The sequence below is a fragment of the Oncorhynchus nerka genome, linkage group LG2, assembly GCF_034236695.1.
Source record: "Oncorhynchus nerka isolate Pitt River linkage group LG2, Oner_Uvic_2.0, whole genome shotgun sequence".
NCBI lineage: Eukaryota > Metazoa > Chordata > Actinopteri > Salmoniformes > Salmonidae > Oncorhynchus > Oncorhynchus nerka.
This window is the reverse complement of record NC_088397.1, coordinates 6,303,442-6,327,565: the sequence shown is the minus strand read 5'-3', so window position 1 is coordinate 6,327,565 and position 24,124 is coordinate 6,303,442. Positions and strand designations below refer to the sequence as shown.

General features: G+C 40.6%; 1 protein-coding gene across 2 annotated transcripts in view; it reads right to left on the bottom strand.

Moving 5' to 3' along the window:
* LOC115116980 (zinc finger protein OZF-like) overlaps window positions 1-24,124 on the bottom strand; it is a 171,776-nt gene that overhangs the window by 59,388 nt on the left and 88,264 nt on the right. The window contains exons 2-4 of one of the 2 annotated variants that reach the window (XM_065022428.1): window positions 23,604-23,852; window positions 11,408-11,641; window positions 8,250-8,495 (exon numbers count right to left, since the gene is read on the bottom strand). In XM_065022428.1, the coding sequence (XP_064878500.1) occupies window positions 8,250-8,495; window positions 11,408-11,641; window positions 23,604-23,706 (583 nt within the window). In that variant the 5' untranslated portion in view covers window positions 23,707-23,852. The remainder of the gene's footprint in view (window positions 1-8,249; window positions 8,496-11,407; window positions 11,642-23,603; window positions 23,853-24,124) is intronic. The other variant, XM_065022422.1, reaches the window with a different exon arrangement.

The following is a 24,124-nucleotide window of genomic DNA, read 5'->3' as shown; positions in this document are numbered from 1 at the left end:
GTCCTCTGTCGTGGATGACGTTGGCTTTCGCAGACTGGTCAATCCCCAGAACACAGTATTTTTCAGACTGTGACCTACCGGAGTTACACAGAATTGTTAAAACGCACATCTATGGGTGTCACTGCTATTAGCTTCACAACTGATATTTGGACCAGCGATGTCAGCCCCACGAGCATACTGAGTCTGACAGCACAGTGGGTCGATGAGGATTTCGTACTGAGGAAAGCCCTATTGCAACTGCAGCAGAAATGATACCCTCTGTCATGGCATTGAAACCCCTGCTCAACAAAACTGCCCGACACAGACCGTGGGGTTAACTTACAAAAGTACTTGATGCTGTAAACAAGCGATTCGATGGCATTCTCTCTGAGTCTCTTTACTGTGTCGCCATCATGCTCGATGCTCGGTACAAGGACCGCTACTTCGATGGCATTCTCTCTGAGTCTCTTTACTGTGTCGCCATCATGCTCGATGCTCGGTACAAGGACCGCTACTTCGATGGCATTCTCTCTGAGTCTCTTTACTGTGTCGCCATCATGCTCGATGCTCTGTACAAGGACCGCTACTTCGATGGCATTCTCTCTGAGTCTCTTTACTGTGTCGCCATCATGCTCGATCCTCGGTACAAGGACCGCTACTTCGATGGCATTCTCTCTGAGTCTCTTTACTGTGTCGCCATCATGCTCGATGCTCGGTACAAGGACCGCTACTTCGATGGCATTCTCTCTGAGCCTCTTTACTGTGTCGCCATCATGCTCGATGCTCGGTACAAGGACCGCTACTTCGATGGCATTCTCTCTGAGTCTCTTTACTGTGTCGCCATCATGCTCGATGCTCGGTACAAGGACCACTACTTCGATGGCATTCTCTCTGAGTCTCTTTACTGTGTCGCCATCATGCTCGATGCTCGGTACAAGGACCGCTACTTCGATGGCATTCTCTCTGAGCCTCTTTACTGTGTCGCCATCATGCTCGATGCTCGGTACAAGGACCGCTACTTCGATGGCATTCTCTCTGAATCTCTTTACTGTGTCGCCATCATGCTCGATGCTCGGTACAAGGACCGCTACTTCGATGGCATTCTCTCTGAGTCTCTTTACTGTGTCGCCATCATGCTCGATGCTCGGTACAAGGACCGCTACTTCGATGGCATTCTCTCTGAGTCTCTTTACTGTGTCGCCATTATGCTCGATGCTCGGTACAAGGACCGCTACTTCGATGGCATTCTCTCTGAGCCTCTTTACTGTGTCGCCATCATGCTCGATGCTCGGTACAAGGACCGCTACTTCGATGGCATTCTCTCGGAGTCTCTTTACTGTGTCGCCATCATGCTCGATGCTCGGTACAAGGACCGCTACTTCGATGGCATTCTCTCTGAGTCTCTTTACTGTGTCGCCATCATGCTCGATGCTCGGTACAAGGACCGCTACTTCGATGGCATTCTCTCTGAGTCTCTTTACTGTGTCGCCATCATGCTCGATGCTCGGTACAAGGACCGCTACTTCGATGGCATTCTCTCTGAGTCTCTTTACTGTGTCGCCATCATGCTCGGTACAAGGACCGCTACTTCGATGGCATTCTCTCTGAGTCTCTTTACTGTGTCGCCATCATGCTCGATGCTCGGTACAAGGACCGCTACTTCGATGGCATTCTCTCTGAGTCTCTTTACTGTGTCGCCATCATGCTCGATGCTCGGTACAAGGACCGCTACTTCGATGGCATTCTCTCTGAGTCTCTTTACTGTGTCGCCATCATGCTCGATGCTCGGTACAAGGACCGCTACTTCGATGGCATTCTCTCTGAGTCTCTTTACTGTGTCGCCATCATGCTCGATGCTCGGTACAAGGACCGCTACTTCGATGGCATTCTCTCTGAGTCTCTTTACTGTGTCGCCATCATGCTCGGTACAAGGACCGCTACTTCGATGGCATTCTCTCTGAGTCTCTTTACTGTGTCGCCATCATGCTCGATGCTCGGTACAAGGACCGCTACTTCGATGGCATTCTCTCTGAGTCTCTTTACTGTGTCGCCATCATGCTCGATGCTCGGTACAAGGACCGCTACTTCGATGGCATTCTCTATGAGTCTCTTTACTGTGTCGCCATCATGCTCGATGCTCGGTACAAGGACCGCTACTTCGATGCAGACAAGTAACAGGGTTCATGTTACATGTTACATAAACCGCTGGACAAGATGGAAACGGACACAGTGAAAGAGCACATGAGGAAGAGAGGCTACTGACAGACAGAGCTGAAACTTCACTGCTTGACATGTATGATGAAATCCTGGTTGAGAATGAAACGACTGAACAAAGAAACAGCACAGCAAGTGAAATAAATATGTTTTGATTATGTTTTAATGGTAATGGGGACATGCGTAAATGCCAACAAAATAGATGTTTGGTCGGTGTGGTGTGGTATGGTGTGTGTAACCTTTACTTAACTAGGCAAATCGGTTAAGAACAAAATGCTTATTTACAAGGACAGCCTACCCCGGACGACACTGGGCCAATTGTGCCCGGCCCTATGGGACTCTTTATTTTTTTTCTCCTTTATTTAACCAGGTAGGCAAGTTGAGAACAAGTTCTCATTTACAATTGCGACCTGGCCAAGATAAAGCAAAGCAGTTCGACAGATACAACGACACAGAGTTACACATGGAGTAAAACAAACATACAGTCAATAATACAGTATAAACAAGTCTATATACGATGTGAGCAAATGAGGTGAGAAGGGAGGTAAAGGCAAAAAAGGCCATGGTGGCAAAGTAAATACAATATACCAAGTAAAACACTGGAATGGTAGTTTTGCAATGGAAGAATGTGCAAAGTAGAAATAAAAATAATGGGGTGCAAAGGAGCAAAATAAATTAATTAATTAAATACAGTTGGGAAAGAGGTAGTTGTTTGGGCTAAATTATAGGTGGGCTATGTACAGGTGCAGTAATCTGTGAGCTGCTCTGACAGTTGGTGCTTAAAGCTAGTGAGGGAGATAAGTGTTTCCAGTTTCAGAGATTTTTGTAGTTCGTTCCAGTCATTGGCAGCAGAGAACTGGAAGGAGAGGCGGCCAAAGAAAGAATTGGTTTTGGGGGTGACTAGAGAGATATACCTGCTGGAGCGTGTGCTACAGGTGGGAGATGCTATGGTGACCAGCGAGCTGAGATAAGGGGGGACTTTACCTAGCAGGGTCTTGTAGATGACATGGAGCCAGTGGGTTTGGCGACGAGTATGAAGCGAGGACCAGCCAACGAGAGCATACAGGTCGCAATGGTGGGTAGTATATGGGGCTTTGGTGACAAAACGGATTGCACTGTGATAGACTGCATCCAATTTGTTGAGTAGGGTATTGGAGGCTATTTTGTAAATGACATCGCCAAAGTCGAGGATTGGTAGGATGGTCAGTTTTACAAGGGTATGTTTGGCAGCATGAGTGAAGGATGCTTTGTTGCAAAATAGGAAGCCCATTCTAGATTTAACTTTGGATTGGAGATGTTTGATATGGGTCTGGAAGGAGAGTTTACAGTCTAACCAGACACCTAAGTATTTGTAGTTGTCCATGTATTCTAAGTCAGAGCCGTAGCGATCGGTTGAAGAGCATGCATTTAGTTTTACTTGTATTTAAGAGCAATTGGAGGCCACGGAAGGAGAGTTGTATGGCATTGAAGCTTGCCTGCCTGGAGGGTTGTTAACACAGTGTCCAAAGACGGGCCAGAAGTATACAGAATGGTGTCGTCTGCGTAGAGGTGGATCAGAGACTCACCAGCAGCAAGAGCGACCTCATTGATGTATACAGAGAAGAGAGTCGGTCCAAGAATTGAACCCTGTGGCACCCCCATAGAGACTGCCAGAGGTCAGGAGAGCAGACCCTCCGATTTGACACACTGAACTCTATCAGAGAAGTAGTTGGTGAACCAGGCGAGGCAATCATTTGAGAAACCAAGGCTGTCGAGTCTGCCGATGAGGATGTGGTGATTGACAGAGTCGAAAGCCTTGGCCAGATCAATGAATACACAGTAATGTTTCTTATCGATGGCGGTTAAGATATCGTTTATGACCTTGAGCGTGGCTGAGGTGCACCCATGACCAGCTCTGAAACCAGATTGCATAGCAGTGAAGGTATGGTGAGATTCGAAATGGTCGGTAATCTGTTTGTTGACTTGGCTTTCGAAGACCTTAGAAAGGCATGGTAGGATAGATGTAAGTCTGTAGCAGTTTGGGTCAAGAGTGTCCCCCCCTTTGAAGAGGGGGATGACCGCAGCTGCTTTCCAATCTTTGGGAATCTCAGACGACACGAAAGAGAGGTTGAACAGGCTAGTAATAGGGGTGTCAACAATTTCGGCAGATAATTTTAGAAAGAAAGGGTCCAGATTGTCTAGCCCGGCTGATTTGTAGGGGTCCAGATTTTGCAGCGCTTTCAGAACATCAGCTGAACGGATTTGGGAGAAGGAGAAATGGGGAAGGCTTGGGCGAGTTGCTGTTGGGGGTGCAGTGCTGTTGACCGGGGTAGGAGTAGCCAGGTGGAAAGCATGGCCAGCCGTAGAAAAATGCTTATTGAAATTCTCAATTATGGTGGATTTATCAGATTTATCACTCTCAATCACATCCGGATTTGATACAGCCAGGATTCAAACCAGGGACTCTTGCAGACCGCTGCATCCGTGTGTGTGTGTGTTAACTATTTAACTGTGCTAAAATGCTTAAAAGGCCGCTAACATTGTAAATATCGGTATCGTTCTTTCGGCAAGTAAAATATTGGATATCTTATTGGACAAAAATGCCATATCGGTGCATCCCTAGTACAAAATATTTGAAACACCTTCCTAATATTGAGTTGCACCCCCCTTTGCCCTCAGAACAGCCTCAAATCGTCGGGGCATAGACTGTCCAAGGTGTTTTGTGCGTTCCAAAGGGATGCTGGTCCATGTCGACTCCAATGCTTCCCACAATTGTGTCAAGTTGGCTGCGAATGGATCTACTCCGAATAGCTCGTTCCATCTCCTCCCACAGATGGACAAAGAAATAATGTTATTGGAACCATTCCTGGACAAACCTTGTGGCATAAGACATTATCCTGCTGAAAGAATCCATTTGTAGATGGATACACTGCTGCCATGAAGGGATGCACCTGATTGGCAATGATGTTTAGATATCCTGTGGCATTCAAACATTACTCAACTTTTATCAATGTGTGCCCTGAAAACACACCCCAACCAACACACCACCAGCCTGCAATGCTGACACACGGCAGGGATGCATGCAGTGGTGTAAAGTACTTTAGTAAAAATAATTTAAAGAACTACTTAAATAGTTTTTGGGGGGTATCTGTACTTTACTATTTATATTCGAAAACTTTTACTTTTATTTCACTAAATAATACGTTTTACTCCATACATTTTCCCTGACACCCAAAAGTACATTGTTTATGATAAGCAGGACAGAAAATGGTCCAATTCACGTACTTATCAAGATAACATCCCTGGTCCTTCCCACTGCCTCTGATCTGGCAGACTCACTAAACACAAATGCTTTGCTTGTAAATGGTGTTAGAGTGTGCCCCTGGTTATCCATCAGACTGGGGTGGGGGGTGGGGGGTTACCTGTCCTCTGCAGGGAGTGACCATCAGACTGGGGTTGGGAGTGGGGGGTAGTGGGGTTACCTGTATAACAAATAAAACACACAATTGTGCCGTCTGGTTTGCTTAAAAACATCTTAAGGATACAACACATACCCAAATCTAACTGCTTGTAGCTCAGCAACTGAAGCAAGGATATGCATATTCTTGATACCATTTGAAGTTTGAGGAAATTCATGTTGGAAAATAACATATTAGATCTGGTAAAAAATAATACAAACAAAATACCTGTCATTTTCTTTTTCATCTTTGAAATGCAAGAGAAATGCCCTACTTTCAGATAGGAGTTTAGGTGTAATTTAGATTTTGGCCACCAGATGGCAGCAGTGTGTGAAAAGTTTGACTGATCCAGTGAAGAATTACATTACTGCACTGTATCAAGTCTGCCAGGAGTTTCCCCAAATGTCCTGAATTGTTCAATTGATACATTTAAGTACAAAACTATAGAGAACATATAAAAATGCTATGGTAATAAAACATTTAAGTTTACACACGGACAGGAATTTTATACATGATGGATCATTAGCTTATTCACTAACTTTCACACATCTAGATGGTCTGGCGGAGTAGGTGTGGAGCCAGAGACAACAGGGGTTCAAAATGTGGAACCCAGTTCCTACATTTGAACATTTTAGCAAATTAAACTATGCTACATTTGATCTCTGGGACCCTCAGGATGACAAATCAGAGAAATATTACTGAATGCAAGTACACTATTGATCTTCAGAGGTGAATGTATTAAACCAGTTGCCATGATAAAAGTTGTTGTGCACTCTACTCATCAATAGCATGGTATTTTTTTCAATGAAATAGCTACTGTTAAATTGGACACTGCAGGTAGATTAACAATAATTTAAGCTTTCTGCCGATATAAAGTCATGTCTATGTCCTGGAAAGTTGGCTGTTGTATACAACGTCATTCTAGTCACATTGGAGAAGTTAGCAACAACCGTCGCGTAGAGGTTCATTTAAGCAATTTGAAATGATTCACTTTTACTTTTGAAACGAAGGTATATTTACAACAGAATACCTTTAGACTTTTACTTGAGTTACTCTTGCCAAATTAAGAGCAGAAGTAAGGCTTCTCTCCGGTGTCTGTTCTCTGATGACCTTTTAGCTCAGCTGTTGTTTTGAAACATTTTCTACAGTCAGATCAGTGGTAAAGCTTCTCTCCTTCATGTTTACCTTGGTGTCTTTTTAAGTGGCACGATTGAGAGAAACTCTTTCCACAGTCAGAGCAGAAGTAAGGCTTCTCTCCTGTGTGTGTTCTCTGATGGACTTTTAGGTCAGTTGATGTTGTGAAGCATTTTACACAGTCAGAGCAGGAGTAAGGCTTCTCGCCTGTGTGTGTTCTCTGATGGACTTTTTGCTCAGTTGATGTTGTGAAGCATTTTACACAGTCAGAGCAGGAGTAAGGCTTCACTCCTGTATGTATACGTTCATGTCTTTTTAAGTGGCCCAGTTGAGAGAAAATCTTCCCACAGTCAGAGCAGGAATAAGGCTTCACTCCTGTATGTATAAGTTCATGTGCTTTTAAAAAACCCTGTCGAGAGAAACTCTTCCCACAGTCATAGCAGGAGTAAGGCTTCTCTCCAGTGTGCACTCTCTGATGAAGTTTTAGCTCAGATGATGTTGTGTAGCATTTTACACAGTCAGAGCAGGAGTAAGGCTTCACTCCTGTATGTATATGTTCATGTCTTTTTAAGTGGCCCAGACAAGAGAAAATCTTTCCACAGTCAGGGCAGGAGTAAGGCTTCTCTCCAGGGTGCACTCTCTGATGAACTGTCAGAGCCCTTGATGTTGTGAATCTCTTCCCACAGTCAGTACAGGAATACGGATTCTCTCCTGTGTGTATTTTTAGGTGTATTTTTAGCTTTGATAGAATTGGGAAAATCTCCTCACAATGTGGGCAGTGGTGAGACCTCTTAGCTCTCTGCTGTTTCTCTCTGGATGTAGAGAATGTCTCAACATGGTATCCTGTGTGAACAACATCAGAAGAACCAGTCAGTTGGTGTGATATACATGTCAATCAAATGTATATTATGAAGCCCTTTTTACAATGTCAAAGTGCATTACAGAAACCCAGTCTAAAATCCCCAATGAGCAAGCAATGCTGATGTAGAAGCACAGTGGCCAGGAAAAACTCCCTAGAAAGCAGGGTCCTTGGAAGAAACGTAGAGGAACAAGGCTCAAAGGGGTGGCCAGTCCTCTTCTGTCTGTACCGGGTGACATATGTATTCATATCAGTAGGCTGTACAATACAGGGGAATAAAACTATTCTAAAAGTGGGTAAGAGATGAAAGCTAAAAAGGGGCGTGTCATCCTCCACTCACTATCACAAGGGTTAGTAACTACACAGACTAATTTCATAGAACTTTAAAACACTGACAATGTGTCTACTTCACTTCTTTCGTCTACTCTCTGAACACTCCAGATAGACCAGTTAATAAAACAAATGTTGGCAATACTGGTGTCAAACCATGCAAGTGTCAGTAGCATGAAATAACATCTACCTTCTCATTGAAACAGTTCATCATGAAACAGTTATACTGCAACTTTTCATACACAGTGGGAAGTTGAAATGAAAAATAAACTTAGTTAGATAGAACCTGTACTTACCATGAGAAACAGATTTCCCAATCTTCTCTTCCTCCTCTTCATCTTTAATGTTGACATTCAGCGCCAGTGTTTGACCGCATTCGAGCTTCACTGATGCCATCTCTGGATCCTGCAGTGCAAACTGGGCTCCACTGTCACAATCAGGACCCAGTGACTGTAGGTTTGGACTCAGTGTGGAAGGAGAGAGGCAGGCTGGGTTTGTCCTCACTGTGGATGTTACCGGCTTCAGACTTAATTCTAGTCGTCCTGTAGTAACAACGAGTAACAGAAAAAAAGTTATTGTCTTGACAGTTCAGGCACTTTCTTCACTCTCAAAAATATATATTATATTTATTTTGGTTCAATTATTTAATTCAGTGCTTGACTTGGACTGAAATAGGTGCCAGTACTGTTTATATTTAGGTGCAGCAGCTCCACAATACTGTTGAGCTAATATTGTATAAGGGAAACATGAGCTCAAACATTTGAGGTGGCGGTAATCAGCTCCTGTCCAATCTCCTGTCCATCTCATTTCAAAAGAGGAAGTAGGTAACAAAACATTAATGCATTAGACATTAGAATGCGCCAATAGGAGCTCGGGCTTGGCACTGCCCACTATGACTCATCTGTTCCCATGGGAAATGACCAGCTGTGGTCTATCTTGATTTAGTTATAAAAATCTTTGTTGCAACCGTCCATGCATTCAGGGATCCTTAGGATGGCCCTACCCCATAATATGAAACAGTTGGTGCTTCATTTGAGCCGGATCCAACCGCACCTCTCAGTTTTGTAGTCTTTCGTTCCGGGAACCCGTTTGACAGAATCAGGTAACCTACCTTTAAATATCCTAGCTGTGGATTGTGTGTAGCCAAATCACAAGGCATGACTACTGTCGGGAAGGTCTAACTTTCACAAAATGTGAAAGTTAGACCAATTTCTCTTCTGAAATCCGACTCAAGAATTAGTGCTAAAGCCTTAGCCAGGAGATTGGATAGACTGCTCCCATATCTAATACACCAAGACCAAAATGGCTTCGTGAAAAACCAAGGTTTTCACAATGTGAGGAGAGTACTAAACATAGTGCACATGTGAAGGGTCCCCTGATACTGCCATACTCTCACTTGATGCAGAAAAGGCATTCCATAGAGTTGAGTGGTCTTATTTCAGAGATTAGGGAACTACTTCTGTAAAATGGATTAAGAGATGATATTCCGACCCCACTACAGATATTGCCACTAACAACTTGATTTCACAACATTAAGATTTTTCAGGGACACGAGACAAGGATGTCCAGACAGTCCAGGACTCTTTCTTTTAGCTATAGAACCCTTTGCCATTGCAGTATGGGCCCAACCGTCAATTAGTGGAATTAAAACAGATTTTGAACAAAGAGTGGACCTGTATGCTGATGATATCCTCTTATTCCTAACATATCTAAATAACTATTCACTCTCCAATTTAATTAATAACTTGTCCGTTTTTTGGGTTTAAAGTTAATCAAACCAAATCTTCAATCCTTTTCCTCAACAAACAAGATGCTGAATCCAGTTGTACAGCATCTATTTGTGAATACAGAACAAGGTTTCACATATCTTGGTATTAAAAATCACACCAGAAATTAGCTCAAGGTCAGCAAATTATGAACCCATGGTAACAAATGCAACATAATCCATCAACAGATGGACATCATTGCTTGTATCTATTATTGGTAGAATAAATATCATTATAACTCATTCTGTAATTGTTGATTGTCCTAATTGAAACTAATAAATATGTGTAAAAAAAAATAAAACAATGAATGATGGAGGCCACTGTGTTCTTGGGGACCTTCAACACTTCAAGGGGCTCCCGAGTGGCGCAGCGGTCGAAGGCACTACATCTCAGTGCTAGAGGCATCACTGCAGACACGGGTTCGATTCCAGGCTGCATCTCAACTGGCCGTGATCGGAAGTCCCATAGGGCGGCGCACAATTGACCCAGCATCGTCCGGGTTAGGCAGTCAGTGAATAATAAAAATGTGTTCTTAACCGACTTGCCTGGTTAAATAAAAAACAAATAAACACTGCAGTAATGTTTTGGTTCCCTCCCCTAGATCGGTGCCTCGACATAATCCTTCCATGGAGCTCTACGGACAAATGTGTCTGAATAATTGTACACATGTAGAAAACCAATAATCATAACATTTAGCGTGAAAACAGCAGTAAAAATGTCTCTCTGCTGCACCCTCACTACCTGCACTGAAGTCTGTTGACGCAGACCGACTGGGCGCTGCCATTTGCGTGTGAATTTTTCCTTTCATGGAGCTCTATGGACAATTCCTTCGACCTCATGGCTTGGTTTTTACTCTGACATGCACTGTCAACTGTGGGACCTTATATAGACAGGTGTGTGCTTTTCCAAATCATGTCCAATCAATTGAATTTACCACAGGTTGACAACAATCAAGTTGTAGAAACATATCTAATGGAAACAGGATGCACCTGAGCTTAATGTCGAGTCTCATAGCAAAGGGTCTGAATACGTATGTAAATAAGGTATTTCAGTTTTTTTTTTAAGTATAAAATGTGAAAACATTTCTAAAAACGTGTTTGCTTTGTCATTATGGGGTATTGTGTGTAGATTGATGAGTGTTAAATTTGATAAAACAATATAATCTTAGAATGAGGCTGTAACATAACAAAATGTGGAAGAAGTCAAGGGGTCTAAATACTTTCTGAATGGGAGAGGGGGATACCTAGTCAGCTGTACAACTGAATGCATTCAACTGAAATGTGTCTTCCACATTTAACCCAACCACTTTGAATCAGAGAGGTGTGGGGGGCTGCCATAATGGACATCCACGGCGCCGAGGGAATAGTGGGTTAACTGCTTTGCTCAGGGGCAGAACGACCAATTTTTATCTAGTCAGCTCTGGGATTCGATCCAGCAGCCTTAAATTGACTGGCCAACTCTCTAACCACTAGGCTACCTGTACGTATTCATGTAAAAAGGCTGTGCAATACAAAAGGGGAGTAAAAAAATATTAAAGTATCTCATAAGTCAAGAAAATTATGAGGTGTATCATCAACTCAACATCACAAGGGTTATTAGTAACTACACACTCATTCTATTGCAACTTATCATGCACAGTGGGAAGTTGGAACGAACAACAAACTTAGTTAGATAGAACCTGCTCTTACCATGAGAAACAGATGTCCCAATCTTCTCCTCCTCTTCTTCATCTTTAATGTTGACATTCAGCTCCAGTGTTTGACTGCAGTCTTCCAGCTTCACTGATGTCATCTCTGGATCCTGCTGTAAAAACTGGCCTCCACTGTCACAATCAGGACCCAGTGACTGTAGGTTTGGACTCAGTGTGGAAGGAGAGAGGAGGGCTGGGTTTGTCGTCACTGTTGATGTTACCGGCGTCATACCTGAGTCAGAAAGTAGTAGAAGAGAAACAGACACAAACATTATTGTCTTATGTTCTGGCACTTTCTTCATTCTCTAAAAATATATTATATTTTTTCTTGTTCAATTATCTAATTCAGTGCTTGACTTGGACTGAAATAGTTGCCGATAAACGTTTTGGGTGCCGGTACTGTTTATATTTAGGTGCAGGAGCTCCACAATATGTTTGAGACAATCCTTAACCTATAGTAGAAAAATGCATAAATGCCTCAAAAAAAATTTAGTACAAGGTTGCAGTATGTTTTAGGCATCACTAAGTGCTATTTTACTTAACCTTGTATTCACTGTTTTACATCAAAAACCATTTGTATGTCCTGTTCACACCATAGTAACATTTATAGATAAAAACAGAAACAACTGAATGTGTCTGAATGTTATGACACATGTAGGAAACAGATCATTATTACATTTGGTTTCAAAACAGTAGTGCAACTGTAAAATTGTCTCTCTGCTGCAACCACACTGCCTGCACTGAAGTCTGTTACTGCAGACCGAGTGGGCGCCGCCATTTTACCAGCTTGTGAATTTCTCCTTTCATGGAGATCTACGGACAATTCCTTCAACCTCATGGCTTCGTTCTTGCTCTGACATGCACTGTCAAATGTGGGACATTATATAGACAGGTGTGTGCCTTTCCAAATCATGTCCAATCAATTGAATTTACCACAGGTTGACAAAAATCAAGTTGTAGAAACATCTCAAGGATGATCAATGGACACAAGATGCACCTGAGCTCAATGTCGAGTCTCCTAGCAAAGAGTCTGAATACTTACGTAAATAAGTTATTTCTGTTTTAAATATTTTATAAATGTGAAAACAATTCTAAACCTTTTTTTGCTTTGTCATTATGGCGTATTGTGTGTAGATTGATGATAAACATTTATTTAATCAATTTTAGAAAAAGGTTGTAACGTAAAAAATGTGGGAAAAGTCATGGGGTCTAAACACTTTGCGAATGCACTGTATGTATTCATATCAGTAGGCTGGTACTGTATGTATTCATATCAGTAGGCTGGTACTGTATGTATTCATATCAGTACTCTGGTACTGTATGTATTCATATCAATAGGTTGGTACTGTATGTATTCATATCAGTAGGCTGGTACTGTATGTATTCATATCAATAGGTTGGTACTGTATGTATTCATATCAGTAGGCTGGTACTGTATGTATTCATATCAGTAGGCTGGTACTGTATGTATTCATATCAGTAGGCTGGTACTGTATGTATTCATATCAATAGGTTGGTACTGTATGTATTCATATCAGTAGGCTGGTACTGTATGTATTCATATCAATAGGTTGGTACTGTATGTATTCATATCAGTAGGCTGGTACTGTATGTATTCATATCAGTAGGCTGGTACTGTATGTATTCATATCAGTAGGCTGGCACTGTATGTATTCATATCAGTAGGCTGGTACTGTATGTATTCATATCAGTAGGCTGGTACTGTATGTATTCATATCAGTAGGCTGGTACTGTATGTATTCATATCAGTAGGCTGGTACTGTATGTATTCATATCAATAGGTTGGTACTGTATGTATTAATATCAACAGGCTGGTACTGTATGTATTCATATCAATAGGTTGGTACTGTATGTATTCATATCAACAGGCTGGTACTGTATGTATTCATATCAGTAGGTTGGTACTGTATGTATTCATATCAGTAGTCTGGTACTGTATGTATTCATATCAGCAGGCTGGTCCTGTATGTATTCATATCAGTAGGCTGGTACTGTATATATTCATATCAGTAGGATGGTAGTGTATGTATTCATATCAGTAGGCTGGTAGTGTATGTATTCATATCAGTAGTCTGGCACTGTATGTATTCATATCAGTAGGCTGGTACTGTATATATTCATATCAACAGGCTGGCACTGTATGTATTCATATCAGTAGGCTGGTACTGTATGTATTCATATCAGTAGGCTGGTACTGTATGTATTCATATCAACAGGCTGGTACTGTATGTATTCATATCAGTAGGCTGGTACTGTATGTATTCATATCAGTAGGCTGGTACTGTATATATTCATATCAGTAGGCTGGTACTGTATGTACTCATATCAGTAGGCTGGTACTGTATGTACGCATATCAGTAGTCTGGTACTGTATGTACGCATATCAGTAGTCTGGTACTGTATATATTCATACCAGTAGTCTGGCACTGTATGTATTCATATCAGTAGTCTGGTACTGTATGTATTCATATCAGCAGGCTGGTACTGTATGTATTCATATCAGTAGGCTGGTACCGTATGTACTCATATCAGTAGTCTGGTACTGTATATATTCATACCAGTAGGCTGGTACTGTATGTATTCATATCAGTAGTCTGGTACTGTATTTATTCATATCAGCAGGCTGGTACTGTATGTATTCATATCAGTCGGCTGGTACTGTATATATTCATATCAGTAGTCTGGTACTGTATGTATTCATATCAGTAGGCTGGTACTGTATATATTCATATCAGTAGGCTGGTACTGTATATATTCATATCAACAGGCTGGCACTGTATGTATTCATATCAATAGGTTGGTACTGTATGTATTCATATCAGTAGGCTGGTACTGTATGTATTCATATCAATAGGTTGGTACTGTATGTATTCATATCAGTAGGCTGGTACTGTATGTATTCATATCAGTAGGCTGGTACTGTATGTATTCATATCAGTAGGCTGGTACTGTATGTATTCATATCAGTAGGCTGGCACTGTATGTATTCATATCAGTAGGCTGGTACTGTATGTATTCATATCAGTAGGCTGGTACTGTATGTATTCATATCAACAGGCTGGTACTGTATGTATTCATATCAACAGGCTGGTACTGTATGTATTCATATCAGTAGGCTGGCACTGTATGTATTCATATCAGTAGGCTGGTACTGTATGTATTCATATCAGTAGGCTGGTACTGTATGTATTCATATCAGTAGGCTGGTACTGTATGTATTCATATCAACAGGCTGGTACTGTATGTATTCATATCAACAGGCTGGTACTGTATGTATTCATATCAACAGGCTGGTACTGTATGTATTCATATCAGTAGGCTGGTACTGTATGTATTCATATCAGTAGGCTGGTACTGTATGTATTCATATCAACAGGCTGGTACTGTATGTATTCATATCAGTAGGCTGGTACTGTATATATTCATATCAACAGGCTGGCACTGTATGTATTCATATCAGTAGGCTGGTACTGTATGTATTCATATCAGTAGGCTGGTACTGTATGTATTCATATCAACAGGCTGGTACTGTATGTATTCATATCAGTAGGCTGGTACTGTATGTATTCATATCAACAGGCTGGTACTGTATGTATTCATATCAGTAGGCTGGTAGTGTATGTATTCATATCAGTAGGCCGGTACTGTATGTATTCAAATCAGCAGGCTGGTACTGTATGTATTCATATCAGTAGGCTGGTACTGTATGTACTCATATCAGTAGTCTGGTACTGTATATATTCATACCAGTAGGCTGGTACTGTATGTATTCATATCAGTAGTCTGGTACTGTATTTATTCATATCAGCAGGCTGGTACTGTATGTATTCATATCAGTCGGCTGGTACTGTATATATTCATATCAGTAGTCTGGTACTGTATGTATTCATATCAGTAGGCTGGTACTGTATATATTCATATCAGTAGGCTGGTACTGTATATATTCATATCAACAGGCTGGCACTGTATGTATTCATATCAATAGGTTGGTACTGTATGTATTCATATCAGTAGGCTGGTACTGTATGTATTCATATCAATAGGTTGGTACTGTATGTATTCATATCAGTAGGCTGGTACTGTATGTATTCATATCAGTAGGCTGGTACTGTATGTATTCATATCAGTAGGCTGGTACTGTATGTATTCATATCAGTAGGCTGGTACTGTATGTATTCATATCAGTAGGCTGGTACTGTATGTATTCATATCAACAGGCTGGTACTGTATGTATTCATATCAACAGGCTGGTACTGTATGTATTCATATCAGTAGGCTGGCACTGTATGTATTCATATCAGTAGGCTGGTACTGTATGTATTCATATCAGTAGGCTGGTACTGTATGTATTCATATCAGTAGGCTGGTACTGTATGTATTCATATCAGTAGGCTGGTACTGTATGTATTCATATCAACAGGCTGGTACTGTATGTATTCATATCAACAGGCTGGTACTGTATGTATTCATATCAACAGGCTGGTACTGTATGTATTCATATCAGTAGGCTGGTACTGTATGTATTCATATCAACAGGCTGGTACTGTATGTATTCATATCAGTAGGCTGGTACTGTATATATTCATATCAACAGGCTGGCACTGTATGTATTCATATCAGTAGGCTGGTACTGTATGTATTCATATCAGTAGGCTGGTACTGTATGTATTCATATCAACAGGCTGGTACTGTATGTATTCATATCAGTAGGCTGGTACTGTATGTATTCATATCAACAGGCTGGTACTGTATGTATTCATATCAGTAGGCTGGTACTGTATGTATTCATATCAACAGGCTGGTACTGTATGTATTCATATCAACAGGCTGGTACTGTATGTATTCATATCAACAGGCTGGTACTGTATGTATTCATATCAGTAGGCTGGTACTGTATGTATTCATATCAGTAGGCTGGTACTGTATGTATTCATATCAACAGGCTGGTACTGTATGTATTCATATCAGTAGGCTGGTACTGTATATATTCATATCAACAGGCTGGCACTGTATGTATTCATATCAGTAGGCTGGTACTGTATGTATTCATATCAGTAGGCTGGTACTGTATGTATTCATATCAACAGGCTGGTACTGTATGTATTCATATCAGTAGGCTGGTACTGTATGTATTCATATCAACAGGCTGGTACTGTATGTATTCATATCAGTAGGCTGGTAGTGTATGTATTCATATCAGTAGGCCGGTACTGTATGTATTCAAATCAGCAGGCTGGTACTGTATGTATTCATATCAGTAGGCTGGTACTGTATGTACTCATATCAGTAGTCTGGTACTGTATATATTCATACCAGTAGGCTGGTACTGTATGTATTCATATCAGTAGTCTGGTACTGTATTTATTCATATCAGCAGGCTGGTACTGTATGTATTCATATCAGTCGGCTGGTACTGTATATATTCATATCAGTAGTCTGGTACTGTATGTATTCATATCAGTAGGCTGGTACTGTATATATTCATATCAGTAGGCTGGTACTGTATATATTCATATCAACAGGCTGGCACTGTATGTATTCATATCAATAGGTTGGTACTGTATGTATTCATATCAGTAGGCTGGTACTGTATGTATTCATATCAATAGGTTGGTACTGTATGTATTCATATCAGTAGGCTGGTACTGTATGTATTCATATCAGTAGGCTGGTACTGTATGTATTCATATCAGTAGGCTGGTACTGTATGTATTCATATCAGTAGGCTGGTACTGTATGTATTCATATCAACAGGCTGGTACTGTATGTATTCATATCAACAGGCTGGTACTGTATGTATTCATATCAGTAGGCTGGCACTGTATGTATTCATATCAGTAGGCTGGTACTGTATGTATTCATATCAGTAGGCTGGTACTGTATGTATTCATATCAGTAGGCTGGTACTGTATGTATTCATATCAGTAGGCTGGTACTGTATGTATTCATATCAACAGGCTGGTACTGTATGTATTCATATCAACAGGCTGGTACTGTATGTATTCATATCAACAGGCTGGTACTGTATGTATTCATATCAGTAGGCTGGTACTGTATGTATTCATATCAGTAGGCTGGTACTGTATGTATTCATATCAACAGGCTGGTACTGTATGTATTCATATCAGTAGGCTGGTACTGTATATATTCATATCAACAGGCTGGCACTGTATGTATTCATATCAGTAGGCTGGTACTGTATGTATTCATATCAGTAGGCTGGTACTGTATGTATTCATATCAACAGGCTGGTACTGTATGTATTCATATCAGTAGGCTGGTACTGTATGTATTCATATCAACAGGCTGGTACTGTATGTATTCATATCAGTAGGCTGGTACTGTATGTATTCATATCAGTAGGCTGGTACTGTATGTATTCATATCAGTAGGCTGGTACTGTATGTACGCATATCAGTAGTCTGGTACTGTATGTACGCATATCAGTAGTCTGGTACTGTATATATTCATACCAGTAGTCTGGTACTGTATGTATTCATATCAGTAGGCTGGTACTGTATGTACTCATATCAGTAGTCTGGTACTGTATATATTCATACCAGTAGGCTGGTACTGTATGTATTCATATCAGTAGTCTGGTACTGTATGTATTCATATCAGCAGGCTGGTACTGTATGTATTCATATCAGTAGGCTGGTAGTGTATGTATTCATATCAGTAGGCTGCTACTGTATATATTCATACCAGTAGTCTGGTAGTGTATGTATTCATATCAGTAGGCTGGTACTGTATGTACGCATATCAGTAGGCTGGTAGTGTATGTATTCATATCAGTAGGCTGGTAGTGTATGTATTCATATCAGTAGGCTGGTACTGTATGTACGCGTATCAGTAGTCTGGTACTGTCGTGTATTCATATCAGTAGGCTGGTACTGTATGTAGTCATATCAGTAGGCTGGTAGTGTATTTAGTCATATCAGTAGGCTGGTACTGTATATATTCATACCAGTAGTCTGGTAGTGTATGTATTCATATCAGTAGGCTGGTACTGTATGTACGCATATCAGTAGGCTGGTAGTGTATGTATTCATATCAGTAGGCTGGTACTGTATGTACGCGTATCAGTAGTCTGGTACTGTCGTGTATTCATATCAGTAGGCTGGTACTGTATGTAGTCATATCAGTAGGCTGGTAGTGTATTTAGTCATATCAGTAGTCTGGTACTGTATGTATTCATATCAGTAGGCTGGTAGTGTATGTATTCATATCAGTAGGTTGGTACTCTATGTGTTCATATCAGTAGGCTGGTAGTGTATGTATTCATATCACTAGGCTGGTACTGTATGTATTCATATCACTAGGCTGGTACTGTATATATTCATATCAGTAGGATGGTAGTGTATGTATTCATATCAGTAGGCTGGTAGTGTATGTGTTCATATCAGTAGGCTGGTAGTGTATGTATTCATATTAGTAGGCTGGTACTGTATGTATTCATATCAGTAGTCTGGTACTGTATGTAGTCATATCACTAGGCTGGTAGTGTATGTATTCATATCACTAGGCTGGTAGTGTATGTATTCATATCAGTAGGCTGGTACTGTATGTGTTCATATCAGTAGGCTGGTACTGTATGTACTCATATCAGTAGTCTGGTACTGTATGTATTCATATCAGTAGGCTGGTACTGTATGTAGTCATATCAGTAGGCTGGTAGTGTATTTAGTCATATCAGTAGGCTGGTACTGTATGTACTCATATCAGTAGTCTGGTACTGTATGTGTTCATATCAGTAGGCTGGTAGTGTATGTATTCATATCAGTAGGCTGGTAGTGTATGTATTCATATCAGTAGGCTGGTACTGTATGTATTCATATCAGTAGGCTGGTACTGTATGTACTCATATCAGTAGGCTGGTACTGTATGTATTCATATCAGTAGGCTGGTACTGTATGTACTCATATCAGTAGTCTGGTACTGTATGTATTCATATCAGTAGGCTGGTATTGTATGTATTCATATCAGTAGGCTGGTAGTGTATGTATTCATATCAGTAGTCTGGTACTGTATGTATTCATATCAGTAGTCTGGTACTGTATGTATTCATATCAGTAGTCTGGTACTGTATGTATTCATATCAGTAGGCTGGTACTGTATGTAGTCATATCAGTAGGCTGGTACTGTATGTATTCATATCAGTAGGCTGGTACTGTATGTATTCATATCAGTAGTCTGGTACTGTATGTATTCATATCAGTAGTCTGGTACTGTATGTATTCATATCAGTAGGCTGGTACTGTATTTACGCATATCAGTAGTCTGGCACTGTATGTACGCATATCAGTAGTCTGGTACTGTATATATTCATACCAGTAGTCTGGTACTGTATGTATTCATATCAGTAGTCTGGTACTGTATGTACTCATATCAGTAGTCTGGTACTGTATATATTCATACCAGTAGGCTGGTACTGTATGTATTCATATCAGTAGTCTGGTACTGTATGTATTCATATCAGCAGGCTGGTACTGTATGTATTCATATCAGTAGGCTGGTAGTGTATGTATTCATATCAGTAGGCTGCTACTGTATATATTCATACCAGTAGTCTGGTAGTGTATGTATTCATATCAGTAGGCTGGTACTGTATGTACGCATATCAGTAGGCTGGTAGTGTATGTATTCATATCAGTAGGCTGGTAGTGTATGTATTCATATCAGTAGGCTGGTACTGTATGTACGCGTATCAGTAGTCTGGTACTGTCGTGTATTCATATCAGTAGGCTGGTACTGTATGTAGTCATATCAGTAGGCTGGTAGTGTATTTAGTCATATCAGTAGGCTGGTACTGTATATATTCATACCAGTAGTCTGGTAGTGTATGTATTCATATCAGTAGGCTGGTACTGTATGTACGCATATCAGTAGGCTGGTAGTGTATGTATTCATATCAGTAGGCTGGTAGTGTATGTATTCATATCAGTAGGCTGGTAGTGTATGTATTCATATCAGTAGGCTGGTACTGTATGTACGCGTATCAGTAGTCTGGTACTGTCGTGTATTCATATCAGTAGGCTGGTACTGTATGTAGTCATATCAGTAGGCTGGTAGTGTATTTAGTCATATCAGTAGGCTGGTACTGTATGTATTCATATCAGTAGGCTGGTAGTGTATGTATTCATATCAGTAGGTTGGTACTCTATGTGTTCATATCAGTAGGCTGGTAGTGTATGTATTCATATCACTAGGCTGGTACTGTATGTATTCATATCACTAGGCTGGTACTGTATATATTCATATCAGTAGGATGGTAGTGTATGTATTCATATCAGTAGGCTGGTAGTGTATGTGTTCATATCAGTAGGCTGGTAGTGTATGTATTCATATTAGTAGGCTGGTACTGTATGTATTCATATCAGTAGTCTGGTACTGTATGTAGTCATATCACTAGGCTGGTAGTGTATGTATTCATATCAGTAGGCTGGTACTGTATGTGTTCATATCAGTAGGCTGGTACTGTATGTATTCATATCAGTAGTCTGGTACTGTATGTATTCATATCAGTAGGCTGGTACTGTATTTACGCATATCAGTAGTCTGGCACTGTATGTACGCATATCAGTAGTCTGGTACTGTATATATTCATACCAGTAGTCTGGTACTGTATGTATTCATATCAGTAGGCTGGTACTGTATGTATTCATATCAGCAGGCTGGTACTGTATGTATTCATATCAGTAGGCTGGTACTGTATGTATTCATATCAGTAGTCTGGTACTGTATGTATTCATATCAGTAGTCTGGTACTGTATGTATTCATATCAGTAGGCTGGTACTGTATTTACGCATATCAGTAGTCTGGCACTGTATGTACGCATATCAGTAGTCTGGTACTGTATATATTCATACCAGTAGGCTGGTACTGTATGTATTCATATCAGTAGTCTGGTACTGTATGTATTCATATCAGCAGGCTGGTACTGTATGTATTCATATCAGTAGGCTGGTAGTGTATGTATTCATATCAGTAGGCTGCTACTGTATATATTCATACCAGTAGTCTGGTAGTGTATGTATTCATATCAGTAGGCTGGTACTGTATGTACGCATATCAGTAGGCTGGTAGTGTATGTATTCATATCAGTAGGCTGGTAGTGTATGTATTCATATCAGTAGGCTGGTACTGTATGTACGCGTATCAGTAGTCTGGTACTGTCGTGTATTCATATCAGTAGGCTGGTACTGTATGTAGTCATATCAGTAGGCTGGTAGTGTATTTAGTCATATCAGTAGGCTGGTACTGTATATATTCATACCAGTAGTCTGGTAGTGTATGTATTCATATCAGTAGGCTGGTACTGTATGTACGCATATCAGTAGGCTGGTAGTGTATGTATTCATATCAGTAGGCTGGTAGTGTATGTATTCATATCAGTAGGCTGGTAGTGTATGTATTCATATCAGTAGGCTGGTACTGTATGTACGCGTATCAGTAGTCTGGTACTGTCGTGTATTCATATCAGTAGGCTGGTACTGTATGTAGTCATATCAGTAGGCTGGTAGTGTATTTAGTCATATCAGTAGGCTGGTAGTGTATGTGTTCATATCAGTAGGCTGGTAGTGTATGTATTCATATCACTAGGCTGGTACTGTATGTATTCATATCACTAGGCTGGTACTGTATATATTCATATCAGTAGGATGGTAGTGTATGTATTCATATCAGTAGGCTGGTAGTGTATGTGTTCATATCAGTAGGCTGGTAGTGTATGTATTCATATTAGTAGGCTGGTACTGTATGTATTCATATCAGTAGTCTGGTACTGTATGTAGTCATATCACTAGGCTGGTAGTGTATGTATTCATATCACTAGGCTGGTAGTGTATGTATTCATATCAGTAGGCTGGTACTGTATGTGTTCATATCAGTAGGCTGGTACTGTATGTACTCATATCAGTAGTCTGGTACTGTATGTATTCATATCAGTAGGCTGGTACTGTATGTAGTCATATCAGTAGGCTGGTAGTGTATTTAGTCATATCAGTAGGCTGGTAGTGTATTTAGTCATATCAGTAGGCTGGTACTGTATGTACTCATATCAGTAGTCTGGTACTGTATGTATTCATATCAGTAGGCTGGTACTGTATGTATTCATATCAGTAGGCTGGTACTGTATGTGTTCATATCAGTAGGCTGGTAGTGTATGTATTCATATCAGTAGGCTGGTAGTGTATGTATTCATATCAGTAGGCTGGTACTGTATGTATTCATATCAGTAGGCTGGTACTGTATGTACTCATATCAGTAGGCTGGTACTGTATGTATTCATATCAGTAGGCTGGTACTGTATGTACTCATATCAGTAGTCTGGTACTGTATGTATTCATATCAGTAGGCTGGTATTGTATGTATTCATATCAGTAGGCTGGTAGTGTATGTATTCATATCAGTAGTCTGGTACTGTATGTATTCATATCAGTAGTCTGGTACTGTATGTATTCATATCAGTAGTCTGGTACTGTATGTATTCATATCAGTAGGCTGGTACTGTATGTAGTCATATCAGTAGGCTGGTACTGTATGTATTCATATCAGTAGGCTGGTACTGTATGTATTCATATCAGTAGTCTGGTACTGTATGTATTCATATCAGTAGTCTGGTACTGTATGTATTCATATCAGTAGTATGGTACTGTATGTATTCATATCAGTAGGCTGGTACTGTATGTAGTCATATCAGTAGGCTGGTACTGTATGTATTCATATCAGTAGGCTGTGCAATACAATGGGGAATAAAACTATTTTAAAAGTACCTCAAAAATCGTGGAAATTATGATCTATATCATTCTCCACTCACTATCACAAGGGTTAGAAACTACACAGACTCACTTCATAGAACTTTAAACACTGGCAGTTTGTCTACTTCACTTCTTCAGTCTACTCTCTGATCACTCCAGATAGACCAGTGAATAAAACAAATGCTGGCAATACTGGTGTCAAACCATGCAATTGTCAGTAGCATGAAATAACATCTACCTTCTCACTGAAACAGTTCTACTGCAACGTTTCATTCACAGTGGGAAGTTGTAATGAACAACAAACTTAGTTAGATGGAACCTGCTCTTACCATAAAATGCCAACTTCTGCAAGTGTCTCCACCCCACTGCTCTATGCCAGTACACAAACTTGGATAGACAGAACCTGCTCTTACCATAACTAACAGATCCCCCAATCTTCTCCTCCTCTTCTTCATCTTTAATGTCAATATTCAGCTCCATTGTTGGACTGCAGTCTTCCAGCTTCACTGATGCCATCTCTGGATCCTGCAGAGCAAACTGGGCTCCACTGTCACAATCAGGACCCAGTGACTGTAGGTTTGGACTCAGTGTGGAAGGAGAGAGGCAGGCTGGGATTGTCCTCACTGTTGATGTTACCGGCCTCAGACTTAATCTGAGTCGGCCTGTAGTAACAATGAGAAAAAGACTAACGTTGTCTTCTCAGTTCTGGCACTTTCTTTACTCTCAAAAAGATTATTTAAATCTAGGTGCAGGAGTACCACAATACTGTTGAGCTAATATTCTATAAGAGGAACATGTGCTCAAACAATATACATTTGAGGTGCCGGTACTCAGCTCCTGTCCAAGTCACGCATTGATCTCATTTCAATAGATCTGGTAGCTCAGCATTGACAACAAAACATGAATTCCTTCACATTAGACAACGTTTACGCTT